Source organism: Cervus elaphus, chromosome 9 (assembly GCF_910594005.1).
Source record: "Cervus elaphus chromosome 9, mCerEla1.1, whole genome shotgun sequence".
Classification (NCBI taxonomy): domain Eukaryota; kingdom Metazoa; phylum Chordata; class Mammalia; order Artiodactyla; family Cervidae; genus Cervus; species Cervus elaphus.
Window position 1 is genome coordinate 82,304,123 of NC_057823.1, and position 21,505 is coordinate 82,325,627.

General features: G+C 36.6%; 1 protein-coding gene across 3 annotated transcripts in view; it reads left to right on the forward strand.

The window, feature by feature from the left end:
* ATG10 (autophagy related 10) overlaps positions 1–21,505 on the forward strand; it is a 248,954-nt gene that overhangs the window by 166,498 nt on the left and 60,951 nt on the right. For all 3 annotated transcript variants that reach the window (XM_043913534.1, XM_043913533.1, XM_043913532.1), the window contains 2 exons: positions 863–1,001; positions 14,121–14,218. In XM_043913534.1, coding sequence (XP_043769469.1) covers positions 863–1,001; positions 14,121–14,218 — 237 coding nt within the window. The remainder of the gene's footprint in view (positions 1–862; positions 1,002–14,120; positions 14,219–21,505) is intronic.

Genomic DNA, 21,505 nt, shown 5'->3' on the forward strand with positions numbered 1-21,505 from the left:
AATTAATGTCAAAGAAAATTCTTCAGGCCACTAAATAAGTGAATGTGGATAGAATCAGATTCTGACTCAACATGTCCAATTAATTGCTTCCAAATGTTAAGATACATTCTCAACAAACTCTACACATAATAAAAAAAAAAAAAACAATCAACTTGTAGAGAATGATTAGGTGAGAAGTGAACTAGCTAGAACCATCTTTGCTTACAAAAACCCTGTTTATGTTGACATTGATATTTGCCATCTACTCTATTAAAAAATCAAGATTTATTATAGAAATGTACCAAAGATGGCACAATAATAAAGAAAACAGATTCATCTCAGGTTTTGAAATATACCTAACAAACTCAACCTCTTGCAAAATAACTTTTTTATTCAAAATGGAACTGGGAATTGTTCAGCACACAATGAATCATCTTTTGGCAAGTACAATAGAATCTTTAGGGACATTTCACAGTCTCTTGCTCAATTGTTAGTGTGTTTTTAGCTCTCACAGGTAGGGAAGAAGGTAGCTTGTATAGCCATCATCTTGTTGCTAAAATTGTACAGTAAAGATTTTTCAGAGTTGCTGTTGCAATAGATCTTTTCACGTTTTTCCCCCGCTTCCTGTTTCTTTACCCAGAGCTGCTTTGTCTCTCAAAAACAATCTGGAATTACTTAATGCTAATGTTTTCTGGTTTTACTATTTACCCAGGACTCAAATGTTAAACATTAATGTGGGAAACTCCCTTTTCCTTACCCCATAGTCCTATATTTATTTAACTGTTATTTTGCACGAAGAAAATCTCATCTTTCTCTGTGTGTGTGTTAATGTGCTTCTTTTTATTGACAGCCACATTCTGTTTTTGTATTTGCTTTTTTTCAGGAGGCTTTAGATCCCCCCCTGGATGATTTTGAGGTAACCGAGACCACCGTGGCTGCCGAAGTGATTAAATATGAGTATCATGTCTTATATTCCTGCAGCTACCAAGTGCCTGTGCTTTACTTTAGGGCAAGCTTTTTAGGTAAGACCATGTTGGAAGCTAAATGTAAATTCATAACATTTACATATAAGGCAGAAAGCAGATTTGGAAAATTATTCTTGAGAGAAAAAAAAAAGTTAAAAATAAGAAAACTGTGGGTGAGGTAAGGTTTTACCAGTAAATTTTCTCATGCTTTAGAAAGAGTATCAAGACTTCAGAGTGAATGATATCATCCCAGCCTTAAGTCTGATCTGCAGATTCTTGGCCTCCTGCCCAGCGTTGACTAAGCCCCCTGGCCCTTTTTCTTTTCTTTACTTTAAACAAGTAGGAACAACTTAAAGCTACAATGTTTATTTACTTCTAACTTTACAGTGAAAATTTCTTTCAATCTCAAGTGATCCCATTAACTCAAAAGTCCCCATGCCTCCTTCCCCAACACTAATTATTATTTCAGGAACTGTTTATCAATCCATTTAGGCTATGTTTAAAAATAGCACTAACATTTCCTTCAGCCATCTATACATCTCCAGTGCCTCAGCTTCCTGGAGTGTTACTCAACTCATCCCCCTTGCCAAGAAGGTGGAACACCCTGTCTCCTCTGAGGCCTTGGCTAATAAAGCTTATTTAATCAGCGGCCACATGAAGTCCTCACCCTGCAGCACAGCCAGGGCTCCCCGCTTTGTGTCCTCTGACTAAACCGGGTCAGCATTTTGAGGGCTCTCCACCCTGGGCTCAGAAGCCAAGAGGAACCACCTCCCCAGCCCACCCCTACCCCATTTCTCGTTTTCTCTCTGGACTTATCAGCAGCATTTTGCATTTTGAACAGCCTTATAACCTTTTCTGGATAGCTAAGACATCTGAATTTAGCCAGTGATATTTTATTTTTAATTAAAAAGTAGCTTAAGCTGCTTTGAATGTGTATTTGGTAGATTTAATCACTTGCTGCCTTATATTGTTTAATGGTCTCTAATTTTGCAGTGTTGGCGGTTTAACAAGCACTTAGGATTTAAAACACAAGAACAAATTCTCGTAGACTCCCTGGTGAGAAGATTTTAATCTGAGGTACACTTCCTAAGAACTGACAATTTGGGGTAAATTTTCAACATGGGACATGGGGAATTGAGGGCACTGATAGTTTACTAATTCACAAACTGTTGCTGCAGATTAATCTGTATGATTATTATAGGCCTTGAAAACACTCACTTTATTGTGATTCTACTTGGTTTGGAGCTCAGAGGTTAAAGGAAGCTTCTTGTCAATGAGCTGTGTTATACTGAAAAATGGAAGGGGTTACATTTATTTACCAGAGGGGAGAAAAATGTCCTTCTCGGTTTTGGTTTGCAAGGACTCTGCCCAGTAGCTTCTGGATTCAAAGCCATGTCGAGGCTGCAGGTAGAGGAAGCAGGACACTTCTTCTTCAATACTGTACTTTCATGTAATTAGTATTCACCATAAGCAGTTAATCACCAGAGAAGAGCTCCCAGAGACAAAACAAGTTGTTTAGCTTGTCAGCGTTAGGGAATCGGAGGTGTTGAAACATGACTGCTTCTAGCTGCAAGTGGGTTTTGCCGAGGCCGGCGGATGAGCTCATACGTGTTTTGCTCTTGTGTGCCAACAGCTCCCCTTACAGTACAGCACAGTAACTGTTCCTGCAAGTTCAATTGTATTTTAATGAAATTTGTTTACTTTCTAAGATCTTTTCTTCATGGTGGTTTTCTGTTTCTTAAAAAAAAAAAACAACAACAAACTAGCCTTTTTGGATTCTATTTATATATTTTAAGATGCTCTTTGTTTATGCTTTTATGAAGGAAACCAAAACAAGTCATTTATTTTGTGTAGAAGCATTTCTTATTCTCCACCCTCCCCATTCTGTGTTGTATAGAATTAGCGTTAGGAATTTTTAAATTCCGGAATCCACTTAGTGGTTTTTCAGGTGTATTAAAATATCGGATTTAATATTTGCAAAGCATACTGAGTGTTTTCTTGTGGAGAAACATGAAAAATGGTTCTTTCCTTTATCAGAGTCTGATAATTTCTTTTCCTTTCTCTACCTAACTTAACCTAACAAGTGTTCTAAAAATGTATCGTCCTTTACTCTGGAGTCATAGTTTTCCCTTTTTTCCCCTCAGTCCATTCCCTGTTCATATGTTATGTGGTTACTCAGGCCTTTCATCTGTTAAACAAATCTCTGTCAGTGTGGTGAATGAATTCCTAACATCTTCTTCTTATTCCAGGTCCAGATTTTTCTTTGTCTCATTCTAAGAGAATTCCGACCTAGAAACAGGATGGCTATAAAATTTCTTGCTCAGGGGTCTTTTTTTGTTATTGTTGCTTCAAAAATAGTTCACTCAGCCTTGTTTTTGACATATATTTAGGATTTTTTTTTGCATTTGATTGTTAGTAAAAATTAGTTTCTCTGCTTTGCTCTGAATTTTATTCCAGTACCTTTTTTTTAAGGTAAAGCAAGTGGTAAGTAATTCCTATTTAAATTGATATTACCTTTTCTTTTATCAACTAGCTTAGATATAAGAGGACATCTTTATTCTGTTTCTTAAAGTACAAATACATTGGACTGTAACCACCTCTTCTTATTCCTTGATATGTCCAGTGTCTGCCAGGCCAGCTAGTGCCTAGGACTCAGCTAACATGCCATTTGTTGTTATCACCCCTGTGTCATATCATATCACATTATATCATATATCACATGTTGCATGATATCAGAAAATTATTTGTTTACTTATTCCCTATAAAATGATAATCTAGAAGGTAGGAGGTTAAGGTAAAGAGAGAGAGAAAGGAAATTAATAGTTGAGTACTTCAGCCTACAGAGTGATAAGCTTTATTCATAGATGTGTGTGGGTGTGTAATACTTATATGACACATATATTCTTTGTCTTACTCATTTTAATACCCGTAGTATTAACTGTGGCATGATGTCAGCAACAATTTATTGAATGAACCAGTGAGGAGGAATTTCTAACCATTTCTGCAAACCGTCCAAAGATGGAAACCTTGAAACCTTATGATGGTGTCTTATTTGAACATTTCTGATGAGTTATATGGAAAGGAGTAATACTTTTGTCTCCAGGAAACTCAGAACCCAAGCCATCTCTATATCTTTACTCTTTAGTTTGATGCTTCCCAGAGACTGCAGGAATGGTTGGCTAAGAAAAGTGGAAAAGTCCTGAGGACTCAAAGGTGAGCATTCAAGCTAGCTGGGGAGTTGTTCCGCTTCTGTAAACACACATTTGCGTTGGATCCCTGAAGGCATACAGCCAAGGAGGTGCAGAATTCTGTTTCTGGGCACCTCTCATTTCTACTACTTGGGCTTATAGGAGCTCAGTTGCTGAGGGTTTAATGTGAATTTAAGAGAGAAAATGTCCTTCCCAGTGCTCTTTTTTCCCTAGCCACTCTTAGGTTTGCGAGAGGTGGTGGGGCACGCTTAACACCATTTGCTCCCCAGCAGTGTGTGAGAGGTCATTGCACTTCTCTCAGGCATTGATACTAATAAATAGCCTACACTAAAATGGTGCTTTATTGACTATGAAGTCCATTCTCACAAAACACTGATGTCTTCAAATGCTTGTTTTTCTCCTCCAACTATTTTTAAAGCACACTGTGTTAAAGAATTATTTGTATTGTGCAAAAGGTTTCTAAGTACTGTTCATCATTCCAACACCTTTTTATGTCCCAGTTTTCCCTTTGTGGGGACTTGGCTTTGGTCAGAAGTTGATGGCAAGTATTAGAAATGTGTTGTATATCTTGGGCATATACATAATAGCTTTGGGCTTCACCAGACTCCTCAGCTTACCTAGTTTTCCCTTTCATTACAACTACAGGTTTCTATATTTATTTCCGCTCGAATTCTGATTAATTTCTTCCCTGTCTCTCTTCTTTTCCTTTGTTCTCAATCTCTATTGAGAAGTAGACCAAGTGGTTCCTCTCATTTTCAGAATATTTATTTCTTTGGTGCTGACATATGAGTTCTTCTTGGGAACCATTCTGACATGTTTCTTTAATTAGCTAGAAAGGCAGCTTTTGAATAGGGAAGGAAACATTTCTTCCATTCAGCAACTGAATGTCTGTTCTTTCTCAAGATCCATTTTATTATTGGTCTAGGGAGTAAGAGTAGAGAATTAAAAATGTAACCCAGATATTTCATATAGAAAATTTATCCACTTGTTATATGCCTAAACTATGTTCAAATAGTCAAAGAATAATTCGCTCTTAAAAGCAGCATATCCAAACCAAGATAAAGGCCAGCTTAAAAGAATAATGAAAAGATTGGAATTAGAGCAGTGTTTACATTTTCTAGAACAGAAACTATGACTGAGTAAAACAGAGAATTAATGAAGGATGAGAAGAAATTATGAAGAATGAAATTTTGGGAAAAGGAATTTTGACTTTTTTAGTGTTGTTGCACATTTTTTTTAAGAAAAATTTAAATCATCTCTTAGAGAGAGAAAATGAACTGGAAAGAACATATTTTCAGGAAAAAAAAAATTACCATTCCAGTAGAGTGAGAATTAAGGCTCCTTGTTAAACAGAAAAGAGGTAGATTAGAGAAATTAAGGCAAAAATGATTCTAGTTAATCACCATCATGAGCAGAAAATAGAAAATGACTTGGAAGATTTAGAGTCTTATTTGATTGTAGAGAATTTTTAAGAAAGTTCATATATGCCACTTATATTTACATAAACAGTAAGTCTAGCCAGAGTCATAATTATGCAATGGAACATGACTTTTAGTGCACTAAAAAGAGATTGTAGGGGTTGAAATGAAATTTGAAGAGCAAACAATGAAAGTTATTTTTCTTAAATGCAAATAAAAACAAATTATTTAACTAATATAAATATATTCAAACTGAAAGTTTAAATGACAGAGGGAATTTAATGAGGATTGTTTGTTGAACCAGGTAAATGTTTGAAACATTATGGGGATTTAAGGTACAAGTAGGATGCTGGGGTAAAACACATGATGGGACTAGAATCCCACTGAAAAATCAGGTCTGATTTTAAAACATATTAAAGAAAGGTGAAACAAAACTAGAGGGGCACCTAATTTGCTGAAAGGTTTGTTCTAACCTATGTTAGTGCAAAGCATCACGTACACAAAGTAACATGGATTACAGACGCCAGGAAGAAGACATGAAAAGGCAGATAAATTTATTTTCTTACCTGTAAAAGTCTATACTTCAGCTTTCCTGAACAAATAAATGTGTTGTGCCCCATAATGTGTTTTGTCTACTTACTCTTGACAAGACCAGCCCTGTTTGAAACATCCATTAAAGTGTATATGAGTGCCTACTGTGTGCACAGCGTAAAAACTCATTAGCCTATTTAAAAAATATGCTGAGGAAAATGGCTGCCTAACTGGAAACTAGCGTACTGGTTTTCTCCTCCATTAAAGTCGTCAAAGCAGAGTTCTTCAAGTGCATATATTAGGAGCTCTGCTGAGAAGGTGGAGACTATGTTCTCCATGGGAAGGAGATCAAGCTGGATGGGTAGTCAAGGTGCTGCTACTGGTGTTAACCGGTCCATATTCTAGGGGGTTCTGAGATTTGAGAGAGCCAGGAGTCCAAAATGCTGAGGACTGGTCTGCCAGAGCAAGAGGTTAGAATCAAAACCTCAGAACACTTCGGATAGGATTGAAAGTAGAGTGTTTTCTGCTTTGGAACCAGCAGACCCAATGTAGATATGCATCTGGTGATATGGTCTTCAGAGTTCTGATGAATAGCCACATCTCACAGTTGGTGTCTCAGGTATCTTGTAGACCCACTGTTGCTTCCCTTGGGACATTTTCTGAACACAGTGATTCCTCAAGAAAGTCTTGTGTCCTCAAGAAAGTCTTGTGTGTACTTCTTCTAGGTTAAGTGTTTAACTTAATTTAAATGAGAGGTTATAACATCATCTGCATTAATGTAAGTTCTTAACACAGTATGTGAACAGTTTAAGGTGACCTCAAATTACTCTTCTATTGTGCTGTTGAGCATGTTCCTCATAAAAATGGATTGTAATGTACATAAACTTTCTCATGTAATTGAAAGATGTCTTTCAATTGAAATTCACTTTCCATGTGAAATTACTAGACAAATGTATGAAATTTAGAACACTGGGGCTAAAAAATGATAAATATTAAGCAATACTTATATAAACCACTTATCTGGACTATATTAGTTAGGTATACTTAGTTGCAATTAACTGATCCTGACCATGATAAGCAGAAAAAGATTTACTGGAAGGGTAAATCATAGAGTCAACTGAAGGCAGAAGTGACAAGATGAGGGAATGTCTACCTCTCTTTGGTTTAGTGGTACAGAATGGGATTCTGCCTACTGCTTATTTTGGAATTTATCTCCCAAGTAGGAACTATGTTTTGATAGTGAAAAATCAAATATCCACTATATCTTCATCTACTTAATACGATAGATTTATATGAGTTTTTTTTACATAAATGAGAAGTATTTTATTGATGAATTTTTAATCATCAGTCCTTATTCTTAGTAATAATTGTGGTAAATTGCTCTAGAAATAATGTTGAACATCCATCTATCCAAGCATTGGAAAATATTTATGCATAAGACAAGAAAATGTTTCTGGAATGCGGAGATGAATAAAGGAATCAGGGATGATTTATGCCCTCAAGGAGCTTACAGTCTACTGAGGGAAACAAGACAGATTTGAAATTTACTGTAACAAGTACAATATGTTAAGGGCCATAAGAGAGGTAAAAAGAAAATTGTCACCAGGCATAGAATAGGTTAGTGGTTGAAAGAAGCTGGGTGGGAGGTGGGAGAAATGAGAACATGATGGTTAAAGGTTACATACAGATTTTCAGATATAAGATGAGGAAGTTCTGGGCATCTAATGAGTAACATGATGACTATAGTTAACAATACTGTATTTTAGACTTGAGAATTACTAAGAGAGTAGATTTGAAATGTTCTAACTACACACACACACACACAAATTATAAATATGTGAGAGGATGGATGTGTTAACTTTATTGTGGTAACCATTTTCCAAAATATACATTTATCAAGTCATCACATTGCATATCTTAAACTTACACAATGCTATGTATCCATTATATCCAATAACGATGGGGAGAAAGTTGCCACCAGGGCTCAGAGGGCAGAGATTATCTTGAGCTGGATGATTAGATGAAGCCCTGGCTGGAGTGATGAGGGAAAGGGCAAGCCTGGCCTATTAAGAAACTAGGAAAGGCAAAATTCTAGATAGTCTTAGGTTAAGCAATGCTGGTAGAGATTACTAATGACAATAAAACAATACCACAGCTATATGTGTGTACCACTTTAGTTTATAAAGAGCTCCTGATACAGAACAAGGTGGAGGGTTAGGAGCTGCTTGGTTCTGATTCCTCGCTCTGCTTCTTACTATGTAATCTTGTGGGAGTAATTGAACTTTTTGTTTCCTTTTTTTCACCATCTAGAAAAATTTGAGATACTAATACCTATTTCAGAGAGTTTTGAGGTTTGTGAGCTAATATATAAAGTGGGACTTGGCATATAGAACCTTTCAGTAATGCCAGCTGAGTTCTGCATCTTGATCTTCACAATAACAATGTAATATAGGAGCTGCTATTACCCTGATGTGCAGACATGCAAATTGAGTGCTCAGAGAGGTTAGAAGGTTTATTTATTCTAGAGTACATATAAAACTACGGAGTTAAGATTCAAACTCTTTAGCTCCCCACTCCCAATTTTACTGCACAAAGTGGCACCAAAATTTAAGTAACATTGAAGAGAAGTTGCCAAAATCTATATTTTTTTGAATTTTCATTCAGATTTCTTGAGACTAATAAAGACTCAGAATGCAAAAAGTGGATGTAGGAATAAATAAAAATCACAGAATTAGCCAGCACAGTAGCTGATAAGAATGTACGTGAACAATTAACACTCATTTCATATCACAATATAATTTTCTCACTGAAGCAAAAATGAATTTTCTCCTTTGATGGAGCATCATCTCTGCCTTACTGTGGAGAATGACATGAATTTTTATAGCCTTCAAAGCCCTGTTGAAGACAATATATTGAATAATGACAAATTTCATTGTGAAAAATCCACCATTTCCATTTTACTTCTACTGACCACATTCAGAACATTTTTCCTAAATCTACTCTAAATAATTTATACTCTCTCTAATGTTCTTTTGGGAGTTATGAAATTTTAGTGAAAGCATGCACCACAGGATAAAGGTGAGTTTAACATGCTTGCACTAGAGTTAGGTAGTGCTAGTGAAATATCTCATGCTTTTATTTGATTCATGAAAACTAATAGCCCTGAGAAATTTAATTTAGAAAGCTGAAGATTTTGAGTAATATATAGATTACTTGACATGTAGGTTATTATTCAATTGAGAGATTTTATATGAAAATATTAAATTAAATGCTACTGGCAGTTGCTAAAGATTGTACTTTTTAATTATTCTATTTTTCATCCAGAGTCTCTTCCTTTTTTATCATTGACATTTTAGGTTGCTGACAGAATATTCCTTTAGCTCAAATGTGTAATATTCTGGATGATAGAGGCACATAGTAGGCACTCAATAAACACTTGTGAAATAAATGACCTTAATTTACCATGCTCAATTTGTAGGTTGCTGCTGAAATTATTTTGGCTTCTACTTCAATTTTTCAAGTATGCAAGGGATTTTACTGAGCTTCTCAGCTCAGTGTGATTAATGAGATTTCTAAGCATGTTGAAATTGGTGCTATTGAATATCTTGGGTCTGAAACCAGGGAGTTGTTGATTGAGTATGCTTATGTCTCCTCTGACTGAGGCCAGACAGAAAAAATAGGCCCTCTAAACAGGGCTTAAAGTTCTTGATTGAAGATAACTTCAACTGAACATGAAGGCACATAATAATGTGTTTCATGAGTTTAACCAAGTATTTGTTTATGTCCACATTTTAATTTTAAATTAAAGTTTTGGGTCTTCAGTTTTCACAAATAGGCAGATGGATCCAAAATCACAAAATTATTTATGTTTCTGCCATATTTAAGGTCTATTTTTATGATGTGATTTAAAAAATGTATTTGATTATCTCATTTCAGTGATTTTGGTGGGATTTCTGAAGGCTCCATTTTGGTTGTGGAATAACTAGAGCCACAGTTATATTAGAATATATTTTTCATGTCAGTTGTATATGTCATGGCTTTGAAGATATTGCTAATCAGGTCAAATTTTTATTTTTGAGTAAAAGATACCACACTAATTTGTGTATGTCTTTGATCATGAAGGTGTGAGCTATGACTAGGAAAACTGATGATGAAGGCCTAGGGAAAAGAATCCACATCATACTGCATTAAATCATTATTGTCATATCCGCATGTGAGAGAGACACAGCTATATTATCAGATCTTCTATAGTCTAAATGGTCAGCAGAAACTGGAAAGATTGACATTCTTGTTAAAGCAGTTTGCACAAGCTTTATTTGATCATCATTGATGCATGTACTTTAAAACAATTTTATAAACACATTGGAGAATGCAGTCACATTCATTCACTTAAAAAACACTGTTTCCTTCACAGCAAGCAGGTAGCATTCTTGTAAGCATACGTAAAGGAGGATCATGCATCTTTTGATGTTTTGAACTTATTTTTTTGTTCCTTGTAGTTGTCTGTTATTCTAAGTTGACCAGATCATTTTTTTTCTCCCAACTCTTTTTATTTCTAATTGGAGAAAAATGCTTTACAGTGTTGTGTTGGTTTGTACTGTGTGACCACATGAATCAGCTCTAAGTATATGTATATCCCCTCCCGTGGGAAGGGGATGAGATCATTTTTTAATTCCTGTATTTAAGGTGTTAAATTTTCTCTCTAAATTAGGTGTTGCCTAAAAACTTATGACACCCTCAAATTCTAGCATCAAGTCTGGTGACAGTATCCTATAACATTTGTTTTGGGTCTCTCCACAATGTTGCTAGGCTGCTGATTTTTGCCTTTTGCATGAATGTTTCCAACAGAGTGTGCAAGTTTTTGACAGTGGTAATATCCAAACCATTTACTTTATCCTTAGAGTGTTGGCTGAAATAATTTGAGAAATAAAATTGAGATCATTACTGATTATCAGAATTTATTTTTCAATTTTAAAATTAAAACAAATTATTATGGGCGAAAAAGAAAGAAAGAAAGAAAAACCCTGTACTAGGGTGAAACAAGAAAGGTGTAGTTAGAAGCTGAAAAGTGAGAATTTGTAATGCCTGTGATTGACTTTTCTTTCATGGTTTGCTGCTCCTTCCAAGTTACGATTGCTGCAGGCAGCTGCCAACACATAGCTATTGGCTACTCTCTCACTCCACTCTTCTAAGACCGTCTTATATAATATAACATAGTCAGAGGAGTGACAACCATCACCATTGTTGTATTCTATTGACTAGAAGCAAGTCACAGGTCCTACCTGCACTCAGGTGGAGTGATTAACAGATTTTAAACCCAGCATTCTTCTGTGGGTCTGCAAAGCCTTTCCTTGTCTCAGTGGAAATAAAGTTAAGGAAAGTATTCTCCCATTTATCATTTATTCAGTAAATATAAAACATTTGCAATGTGTGAGTGAGACTTAGAACTGCATAGCAGCGCTGCGGTGGTGAAAGGACAAAGGCAGTCTTTACCCTCATGGAATAGCATGGACTAGCAGGAGGAGCACGGAATTGTGAGTCCTGAGATTCCAGGGTAGTTATGAACTGGCTCCATAATTTTGGTAGATGTATATTTCCTGAGACCTTATATCTAAAATTAGTAATTATACCAGCTATAACATTTTATCATTCTACAACTGATTCTTTTAACTTTGACATCTGAAAATTATTTTAAAAGCATGTCAACTTTTAATAATTTGATTATTTGGTTTTCTATTTGATACTGACATACCTAAGATGCTTTTTCCCTCTTCTCGCATTGGTACACACACACACACGTGCATATTTTGAAGATGTGTAGGGCTTAAGATTAAAGTGTGGCCCTACTCTGTTAATGTGTTCAGACAACAATATAACAGATACAGAAGGCAGCTTGTTTTAAACTTGTAGCTAAACATGACATTCAAATGTTAATTGGATGAATAAATCTTGTTCATTTTACAGACATGGAAATGTCAATGGAATAAAACTATTTATCACAAGATAATGGTCTCCTGCCGCCAGATAAATGCCAAGATGAACATACTTATTGAAAATGTATCAAAATATTCTATTGCTATTTATTGAAAATAAAGGTTGAGGAAAAGTTCAACTTTTCAGGTCAAACATGAGAAATGCTTTGTCTATGATATTAGTATTTGCTGTATTAAACACAATGTGCATGGTATAGAAACATGAGAAAACTCTTAAGAAATAATGGTCTATAAATAAATCTTTTAGCTCTAAGCTACGAGAATTACTGGAATGGTGCAGTGGGGGCTAGGAGGAGATACCTAATATATACTGAACTCTTGTTATGTGCCTGACGCAGTCCTGGTGTATTCACTGATGTAAGCCATTCACCAGGATAGAATTTGAGAAGGATTACTATCCTCATTTTCAGGTAAAATTAAAAGCCAAAGAATAAATTAACTATACTAATTAGAAAATAACTTGCAGTCACATAGAGAATTAAGTGCCAACACCAGGATTCAAACTCAGCATGGACTTCAGATCTCCTGCTCTTCCCCTACACCCCACACCTGTACTTATGTCTGTAAGTCTGAATGCAATGCCTTTTGATTTGGAGGGCTTTTGAGTAGATTATTTCTCCAGGTTGTGTTGTACCTAATGACCAAATACTTCTTTGGATCTAATAGGCCGATGAGTTTTCTTTAAATGATATTGTCTACTTGCTTAAAGAAAAGAGCACATCCGTAAAGTCTTGAGGACTTGGTTGACTCTAAATGAGCCATGTAGCACTAAATTCTGAAGCTTCCCTGGTAGCTCAGATGGTAACGAATAGACCTACAATGCAGGAGACCCCGGTTCAATTCCTGGGTCGGGAAGATCCCCTGGAGAAGGGATAGGCTACCCACTCCAGTATTCTTGGGCTTCCCTGGTGGCTTAGTCTGTAAAGAATGTACCCACATTGTGGGAGACCTGGGTTCGATCCCTGGGTTGAGAAGATCCCCTGGAGGAGGGCATGGCAACCCACTCCAGTATTCTGGCCTGGAGAATCTTCATGGACATTGTGGGCTGCAGTCCATGGGGTCACAAAGAGTCGGACACAACTGAGTGACTAAGCACAGCACAGCAATAAATTCTAATGTTAAGACCACCTTCTTTTCAGCAGTGTGGTTTTATCGTAATTCTTTCTGCTTTCCTTTCTGAACCTAGATGTCTATTTCTCCACTTTACTTGTGTCATACTGTTCTTCGTAAAATACATTATTTGGGTGATTATGAATATAGGTGAATAACTGAAGTTGCTTCAACAAAGAAAAGGAGGATTATTGTTCACCAAAGCTTTTACTGATTTCTTCATGGCAAGTTCTTCTCAAGTCCCTCCACCCCTAACAGACAGTAGGTGTTAATGTCTCCCTCCTCTGGACTGTCAGAGAACTGCAGTTTTCCTCTGGCTATGACCAATCTACCAATCAATACAAAATACTGATTTTAGTATCAATATTTACTGATATGTACTTGTCCTAGTTTCCCTAGTCGCCAAACACTCCTTACTAGGAGAAATTATATGCTTTCCTTCTATTCCTCATGGTACCTAACAGAGTGATTTGAACATTACAGATATTCAGTTAACAGGAGGGTGAAGGAAACACATGGATGGTCTCAGATTTAAGGATTAGAGGAATTATTAAGACTTCAGAGGTATCTAGAGTACACCCTTGTGAATATGTGAATCTGTCTACCTGGTCCTTTACTGATGCTTCTATTTATCAGTTTTCTCTAAAACACATTTGGATCTTATTTATTTTGTAAAATTCCTAGAGGTAATAAGTGAGCAGATAATTTTACTGCTAGGTGGAGAGAAGTTTGTATTTAAATTTCCCTCTGGACGAAAATAGTAATTCATACAGTACTCTTTTGATACATAAATAGTATGTGTATACACTAAGTAAAGATTTTTTTAAAAGTTATAATATTCTTTCAGTAGTTTTAGATAGACATTAAGCACCCCGTGTCCAATCGATTACTAACTGGCAGTCTTTACTTTCACAGATGGAAGACCTGTAGCTCTGAAGGACATCTGGGAAGGAGTTCATGAGTGCTATAAGACGCGGCTGCTGCAGGGACCGTGGGACACTATTACCCAACAGGTTAGAGAATGTTTTCATTTTTACATGTGATTCCTTCCCTCTGCGCGTCTTTTCTTCTAGTTCTCTCTCTTCTTTTTTTTTCTCCTATTTCATTCCTCTACTTCCTTACAGGTTTCATTTCAAAGACACTCTCCTTTAAAACATCTTACCAGACCCAGGCTTGGTTTAGCTTCTCTGTATAAGTCCTCATAGCACCCTGTAATTTTCCTTCATAGTACACTTACAAATTTAAATTATGTATTTGGATTTTTTAAATTAATTTTTTCCATTATACTGTGTGCACTCTTGTGGGCAGACTTTGTTTTTTTCTCTCCATTGTATTACCAGCACCAGCACAGTACTTATCATACAGTAGATTTTCAATAAAAATGTGTTAAGTGAGAACAGAAACAAAGTTGGCATATACACCAAGAAATGGATGATTTAGTGTGTGTCACCTCATAATGCTTCAGAGTTTTACTCATAGGTGCATTTGCAAAAAAAAAAAATTACTTTTGATGAATAATAGGTTTGCAATAGTGATCTGAAAAAGTTGCAAAAATAGATCTGCAAAAGTAGATATAAAAAGTATATTTGCAAAAGTAGAGAAAATAGGTTTGTCAATCATGTAAGTCATTATTACTGCCTTGCTAAAATCAGCAACTAATTATTTTAGAAATTAAAAAATATTCATTACCTTGCAACCAATCATGATCTCTTTTTTACTTATATCAAAAATCTTATTTTCTCCCAGCCTCTGTTAAGCTTAATCAAAGCTTCCTTTAAAAATGACTTTATCAGCCATTAGAATTTTTATGTCCTCTTATGTGTTTGATCATAATGACAGTTTACCTCCCAATCAACTTAAGAATCCTCAGCATCTCATATGTAGCTCTCTGACAATGATTGCAAATGACCATTTCTTAGGTTTTAATTGAGGAAAAAAACTAGTTTTAAATACGAGTCACACACCACCACAACCCCCCTCAAGTTAATCCTTTTTTTCCATTCCTACTTCACCTTCCTGGTTCGCACCCTGTTGCTTCGCCTGGAACAACTAGTAAAACCGCCTACCTTTGCTCTTCTGCTCCTTTCCTCCTTGCCCTTCCCTTTGGTCGTGTTTTCCTAACTATGCAGCACTTATCTTACCCATGTGTAAGCCTGCAGCAGTTGCCCAAGGGGCCATGGTGTGTGGTCTGAATGCCTTGCCTAGGTTCCAGGGCTGCCAACCCCTGGGTCCTGCTGCCTTTCCAGCTTACCGCCTCCTCCTCCACACCACACAGTCTCAGCTCCTGCCAAACATGGCCGTTCACTTCCCCAAACCCACCCTTACAGTGTGTTCTTGGAGTTCTTTCCAGGTTTAATACTTTCTCTGTTGCCTTTGTTCTATCTCTGTATTTCCCCCTCATTCTTTCACATGTCCCTTTCTCGGAAACCACTTCAGCTTACAAAAATGGTCCCTTTTAAGTCCCACTTCTGTAGACCAGAAAGCAGTGGTTGCTATGAGAAGGATAATGTAATGAGATATATAAGCAAATCCATCAGAAAGGTTTTTGGCAAGAGCGTTTTATTTTATGCAAAGTGTTTTAGACTAACCTTTAAGTATGTCAAGGTGAGTGCTGAGTGATTCAACTTCCAGTGTCTTGTCAGTGACCACAAACTGTCCAAAAATATAAACTGTAGAGTCAGAATCCACAGTCCCCAGAAAATGCTTGGTTTTGAGAGTCAAGGAAGACGGCAAAGGATAAAGGAAGGGAGCATCCAAAAATATATATGTATTTAACTGTAGTGCCTTTTTTGTCTGCTTCTTCTCAATTACATTTTATATTATGCACCTGAGCCCAAATCTTATTTTTTTCCTTTTTCTGTCTCTAGCAGCCCTATCATTAATCTCCTCAGTGCAAACCAAAGCACAGTTCTGGATGGTCTGTGTCATTTTGGGCTTTAATTTCACATGTCTCTGTTTGGACTTGTGACATATATATAAGATTTTTGAACTCAACCATATTTTCTTAGTTTCCTAATATGATGTTGCCAAGAGATTTTGTTCCACTGATAGGATTCCTAACTTGCTAACCCAACCACATGACCCAATCTGTATATTGATAGTTTTAAATGGAATTGACTAGTATCTTTTTAAGCATGATACAGACTGCCTGTTAGCACACCTTCTTTTTCCTTCTTAGCAGAGTATGTTAGTAATGATCAGATCCTATCACAATAAGCATTACTATCTCAATACCAAGTATGAGGCCCACTTATTGGGAGGGATATTTGATATACCCAGATGGTAATCTAAGTATAACATTTAGGTGTTCCTTTGGAATGTGTCTTATTGGGATTGATCTTGTGGACAGGTATCCCCGCTTTTGATAACATACTTTATTTAAGCTTTAGAATTGCTCATCACAGTGTATCTCCAGGCAGTGAAGACCTAGCAAAGGAAACTCATTTGTTGCCATTGTACTCACTCGGTGTTGAAACTCATTATGAATATTCACTTTGGAGGTCTTAGTTTTTAATCCCAGTTTAGTTAATGGGTTGCTATTTATGTGTTGTTCTTTGCTTAATATCTTTGAGAGAGTGTGTCCTCATTTTTGTAAGGCCCCATGTGGAGAGAAAATAGGGTGTCCTCAGTGCAGAGAAGGCAATGGCACCCCACTCCAGTACTCTTGCCTGGAAAATTCCATGGATGGAGGAGCCTGGTGGGCTGCGGTCCATGGGGTCGCTAAGAGTCGGACAAGACTGAGGGACTTCACTTTCACTTTTCACTTTCACGCGTTGGAGAAGGAAATGGCAACCCACTCCAGTGTTCTTGCCTGGAGAATCCCAGGGACGGGGGAGCCTGGTGGGCTGCCATCTATGAGGTTGCACAGAGTCGGACACGACTGAAGCGACTTAGCAGCAGCAGCAGCAGCAGTGCTGTGAGGAGGGAGGGTGTGATACGGCACTTGGGAAGAGTGAGCTGATAGGATATTGGTGGCACCGAATAGTAGACACCATTTTGCAGAATTATACTAAAGAACCATTAGCTTGCAGACTGAACTTGATAATAATATCCTGTCCTTCAGAGTGGCTTAAAAACAAAAGCAGTCTTTGCATAATATAACATGCATTTCACTTCATTTTCAGGCTTGATTGTGCTCATATAGTTTGTTGTTCTTCATCTTCAGTAATCACACTTCTGTTCCCTCAGCATTTGTCTTGATGATAAGGACCTATTCATGTCAGTTATGAACTCTCTCTTTTGAAGACAAGCCACTCATGAATCTCATACATTTGATTATGCTGATTACTTACCTGCTTTTGTCCAACATTATGGACTACCTATTATCTCAACCCAGCAGCCTAATAAAGAATTTCTAGAAGAAAGTCAACAGGTGCCTAGCTTGGATCTGCCTAAATTGGTACAGTGACTGTTATAATAATGATCACTGGAAGGTGTGGGCTCTGTGTTTTAGGTAAAGAACTCCTATAATCTTGGCAGAGGCTAAAATCAAAAGATAAGAAATCATACTTCCAGTTTTATTTGAAGATATGTATATTTATATATGTGAGTGTGTAGTTTGATGCATTGGAGAAGGAAATGGCAACCCACTCCAGTGTTCTTGCCTGGAGAATCCCAGGGACGGGGTCGCACAGAGCCGGACACGACTGAAGTGACTTAGCAGTAGCAGTAGCAGTGATCAGATAAGTAATTTGTTCTTACTGTCTTCTTTTAGCTTTATATTATGTGAAATTATAAACATAATACAAAAGTAGAGCTAATAGTGTAGCACAGTGGTCCTCAACCTTTTTGGCACCAGGGAAGACAACCACTCACTTGCTGTGCAGATGGGTCCCTAACAGGCCATGTATAGGTACTGGGGGTTTGGGACCCCGGTGTAATACACTTACAAACTAATGACCAATTTTATTTTGGTATCTCACCTGATCTAATTTTTTTGGTACCACATTCTAGACATCATATTATCTCATCCATAATTATTTAATTATGTATTTTTAGAAGATAAGGGCTCTTCACAAATGTTTATAGCAGCTTTATTCATAATAGCCCAAATGGAAACAACTCTGAAGTTCTTCAGGAGGTGCATGGTTAAACAAACAGTGGTACATCCTTACCCTGGGTACTACTCAGGAATTCAAAGGAACCCACTATCGATACACTTAACAACCTGAATGAATTGCCGGAGAATTGTTGAATGCAAAAAGTCAGTTCCCAAAGGTTACCTAGTTATGCTAACATTTAGCTAACATTTTTGAGATGAGAATATTATAGGTTGGGGAATAGACTGCAGTTTTCAGAGGTTATGGGTAGGAGGAAAGTGGGTGTGGTTATAAAAGGCAAGGAGGGAATCATGTGGCAATAGGAATGTTCTGTATCTGACTGTATCAATGTCAGTAACATGGTTGTGATAATGTAGGTTAGTTTTGCAAGATATTCCCACCATCGAGGGAACTGAGTAAAGTGTATGAGTGATCTCTTTGTATCATTTCTTACAACTGCATGTGAATCCACATTTATCTCAAAACAAAAAAGTTTATTTAAAAAAGGTAAGAATTCTTAAAAAAAATAACCACAATTCTATTATCACAATTAAAGTTAATAATTTCTTAATATCATTAAGTAAGCAAATGTTTGAATGGCATTAGCCTTTCTCCAAGGAGGTTTTCTTCCTTTCAGAATGTTTATCTAGGTGCTACACCAGGCAGAGTGGATTTAACTTTGGGCACCACCACTTAGTAGCTGTATGACCTTGGGCAAATTACAAAAACTCTTCATGTCTTATTTTTCCATTAAAATTAATGGCAGCATCTACATAGAGTTGCTGGGAAGAGTAAGAGAAACGGTTGTATACAAAACTCAACCTATGTCATCTCCTTTCAAATATATAGTTTCTAACACCTGAACTGTGTGCTTTAGATTTGGAAAACTAGGAATTTTGAAGTACTTTATTTTCTGATTATATATGTCTGGGGAAGGCTGTCCAAGTGTGAATAAATGAATGGGATTGGATGGATAGAAGTGGAAAGAAACTCAATGATTATTTTTCCACGTGATTTCACACAAGTACTGTGAGAGAATGGACTAGAAGCCTTGAGTACACATTCTGCATGCCCCAATTGCCATTAATTTCACTTAGAAGAAGTGATGTCTGAAACATGCAAAGGTATGATCATTTTAGTGAATTTTCATTATGTTTCCATGATAAATCTCTCAGGGTAAACACACACACACATGCACACAGACAACAAAAAATCTGAAACTGCTTAGGTACCTTTTGGTGAATAGATTGCTTTTGACTCTCAGTGATGCAGGAAGTCACTGGTTAAGGATTCTTAAATAATGAAGCTTGATATGTTGCCTGGTGATTTATTATGATGGCTGATAAACTGATGATTTAATTGTGCTTCCTCTAGTAATAATCTTAAGTGCTCAAGTGAAGTTCCAGTGATTGGCTTTCTTCTGAACTCAGTCTCCCTAGAGTCTTTAGGCATCTCTTTTACACAACATCCGATAACTGACTTTTAACTGTTCTGTTTTAAATAATACAAATCAATTAAAACACACAGCTGTTTAACAAAACTTCTCAGTGTTGGTATAGGTCTCGGTGGGTATTTCCTGATGGCTCATAATAACATCAATTTACTGCACCTGGTAGGATCAGTGTGAACTGGAAGTGGCTTAATTCTTAAATGACAAGAAAATTAAGAAGCCTTTATGGATTGCTGCTGCTGCTACTTCAGAATCACTGCCAGCTTCATCGCTGGCTCTTTCATGGTGGAGCTTCATTTAAATGGGACCTCAGACATCATGTGATTGTCTTCTCTGTAATTTGCTGCTAGTTTGTTGATTCTGAGTTTCTAGGTATTTATTCTGGACATTAATTCGTCACCTTAGTGGGTAGGTTTATAATCCCACAGTAATTACATCTATATTGCAGACTTCTCTGTAGAAACCCTCCAGTGTTTTAATAGCACCAGTAATTCTACCACACTCCCCTGTCTTAGGAGAATGAAATACACTTCATCATTGTATGTCCCTTTCTTTGGTATCCTAGGGTAGTGATGATAATGCTGTTTTTGCTTGTCTCCGTTGGTAATTATTTTTAGATTGTCAATCTATACTTGCATTGTATCTTTAATGTTTACTGACTGTTGATGTTGTGGAGCCCATGCATCATCAGAGTACTTCACTCTCCATTTTATTTTATCAATTCGGGAATATCCTTTGTCTCTCACACTCTATTGTTCTTTTCTTGTTTGGGGTAAAAAAACACATTTTTGTAAGTTTTATTTGTTTCTAAGACTTTCCTTACATTTAGACGTATATGAAAGTTCTTTCTCTTTAGATATTTAGTCATTATCTTTGACTAAATAATTAATTTTTTAAAAAATTTCTTGACTTTACACTCTGAAATGTTTTAGGAAACCTTCATACTGAATGCTATTTAGGCATTTGTATAAGATTACTTTCTCATCCAGCTTTTGATTATTAATTTCTAAAATGTTTTGTTTTATTCCATTTCAATGAGAGTTCAAGACATATAGTTAAACAAGGAATGTATTTCTTACAAGTAGCCAGCTTATTCTTTTATATTTGGGTCTTATTTCTTTAAATTGAATTTTATTTCAGTGGACAATGAAAACAAGAGACTGGTTAGGGTAATGTTCTTTGTTATATGTATATCTCATTGAGCTGAGTATTGCTTAGCATTTTACCATCAAAGTTGCACTTTTGACTTAGCACATGCCTTGAATTTATATGAGAGCTTACTTTATTTTCCAGCATTTCATTGATCCTTAGAACTTTTATTCCTAAAAAAGGAGCAGCTTATAAATGTGAAAATAACATACCATTTAAAATATTTAATAATTAATTTTAATATTACTCATCTTAGCACATTTCATTTTGATAATTACCTATCATCAATTTTTAATTTTTAATAAACATCTTAGTTCCAAAACTTGAAGTTTGAGGAATATTTATATTCTCATTTCCAGTTTTTGAGTGATTAGAGGTTATTGGTGAGTGGGCAGTAAAGCAGCAGCTAGAAGCAGGTAGAGAAACCTGGGAGGTGGGAAGGCAGGCATGGGACCCAGAGAGGATGGAAGATGGACTCTGAAGACAGACTTAGCCACATCCCTGTGAGGGTATTGGGCTTCCCAGGTGGTACTAGTGGTAAAGAACCTGCCTGCCAATGCAGGAGACGTAAGAGGCACAAGCTTGATCCCTGGGTTGGAAGATCCCCTGGAGAAGGAAATGGCAACCCACTCCAGTATTCTTGCCTGGAGAATCCCCGTGGA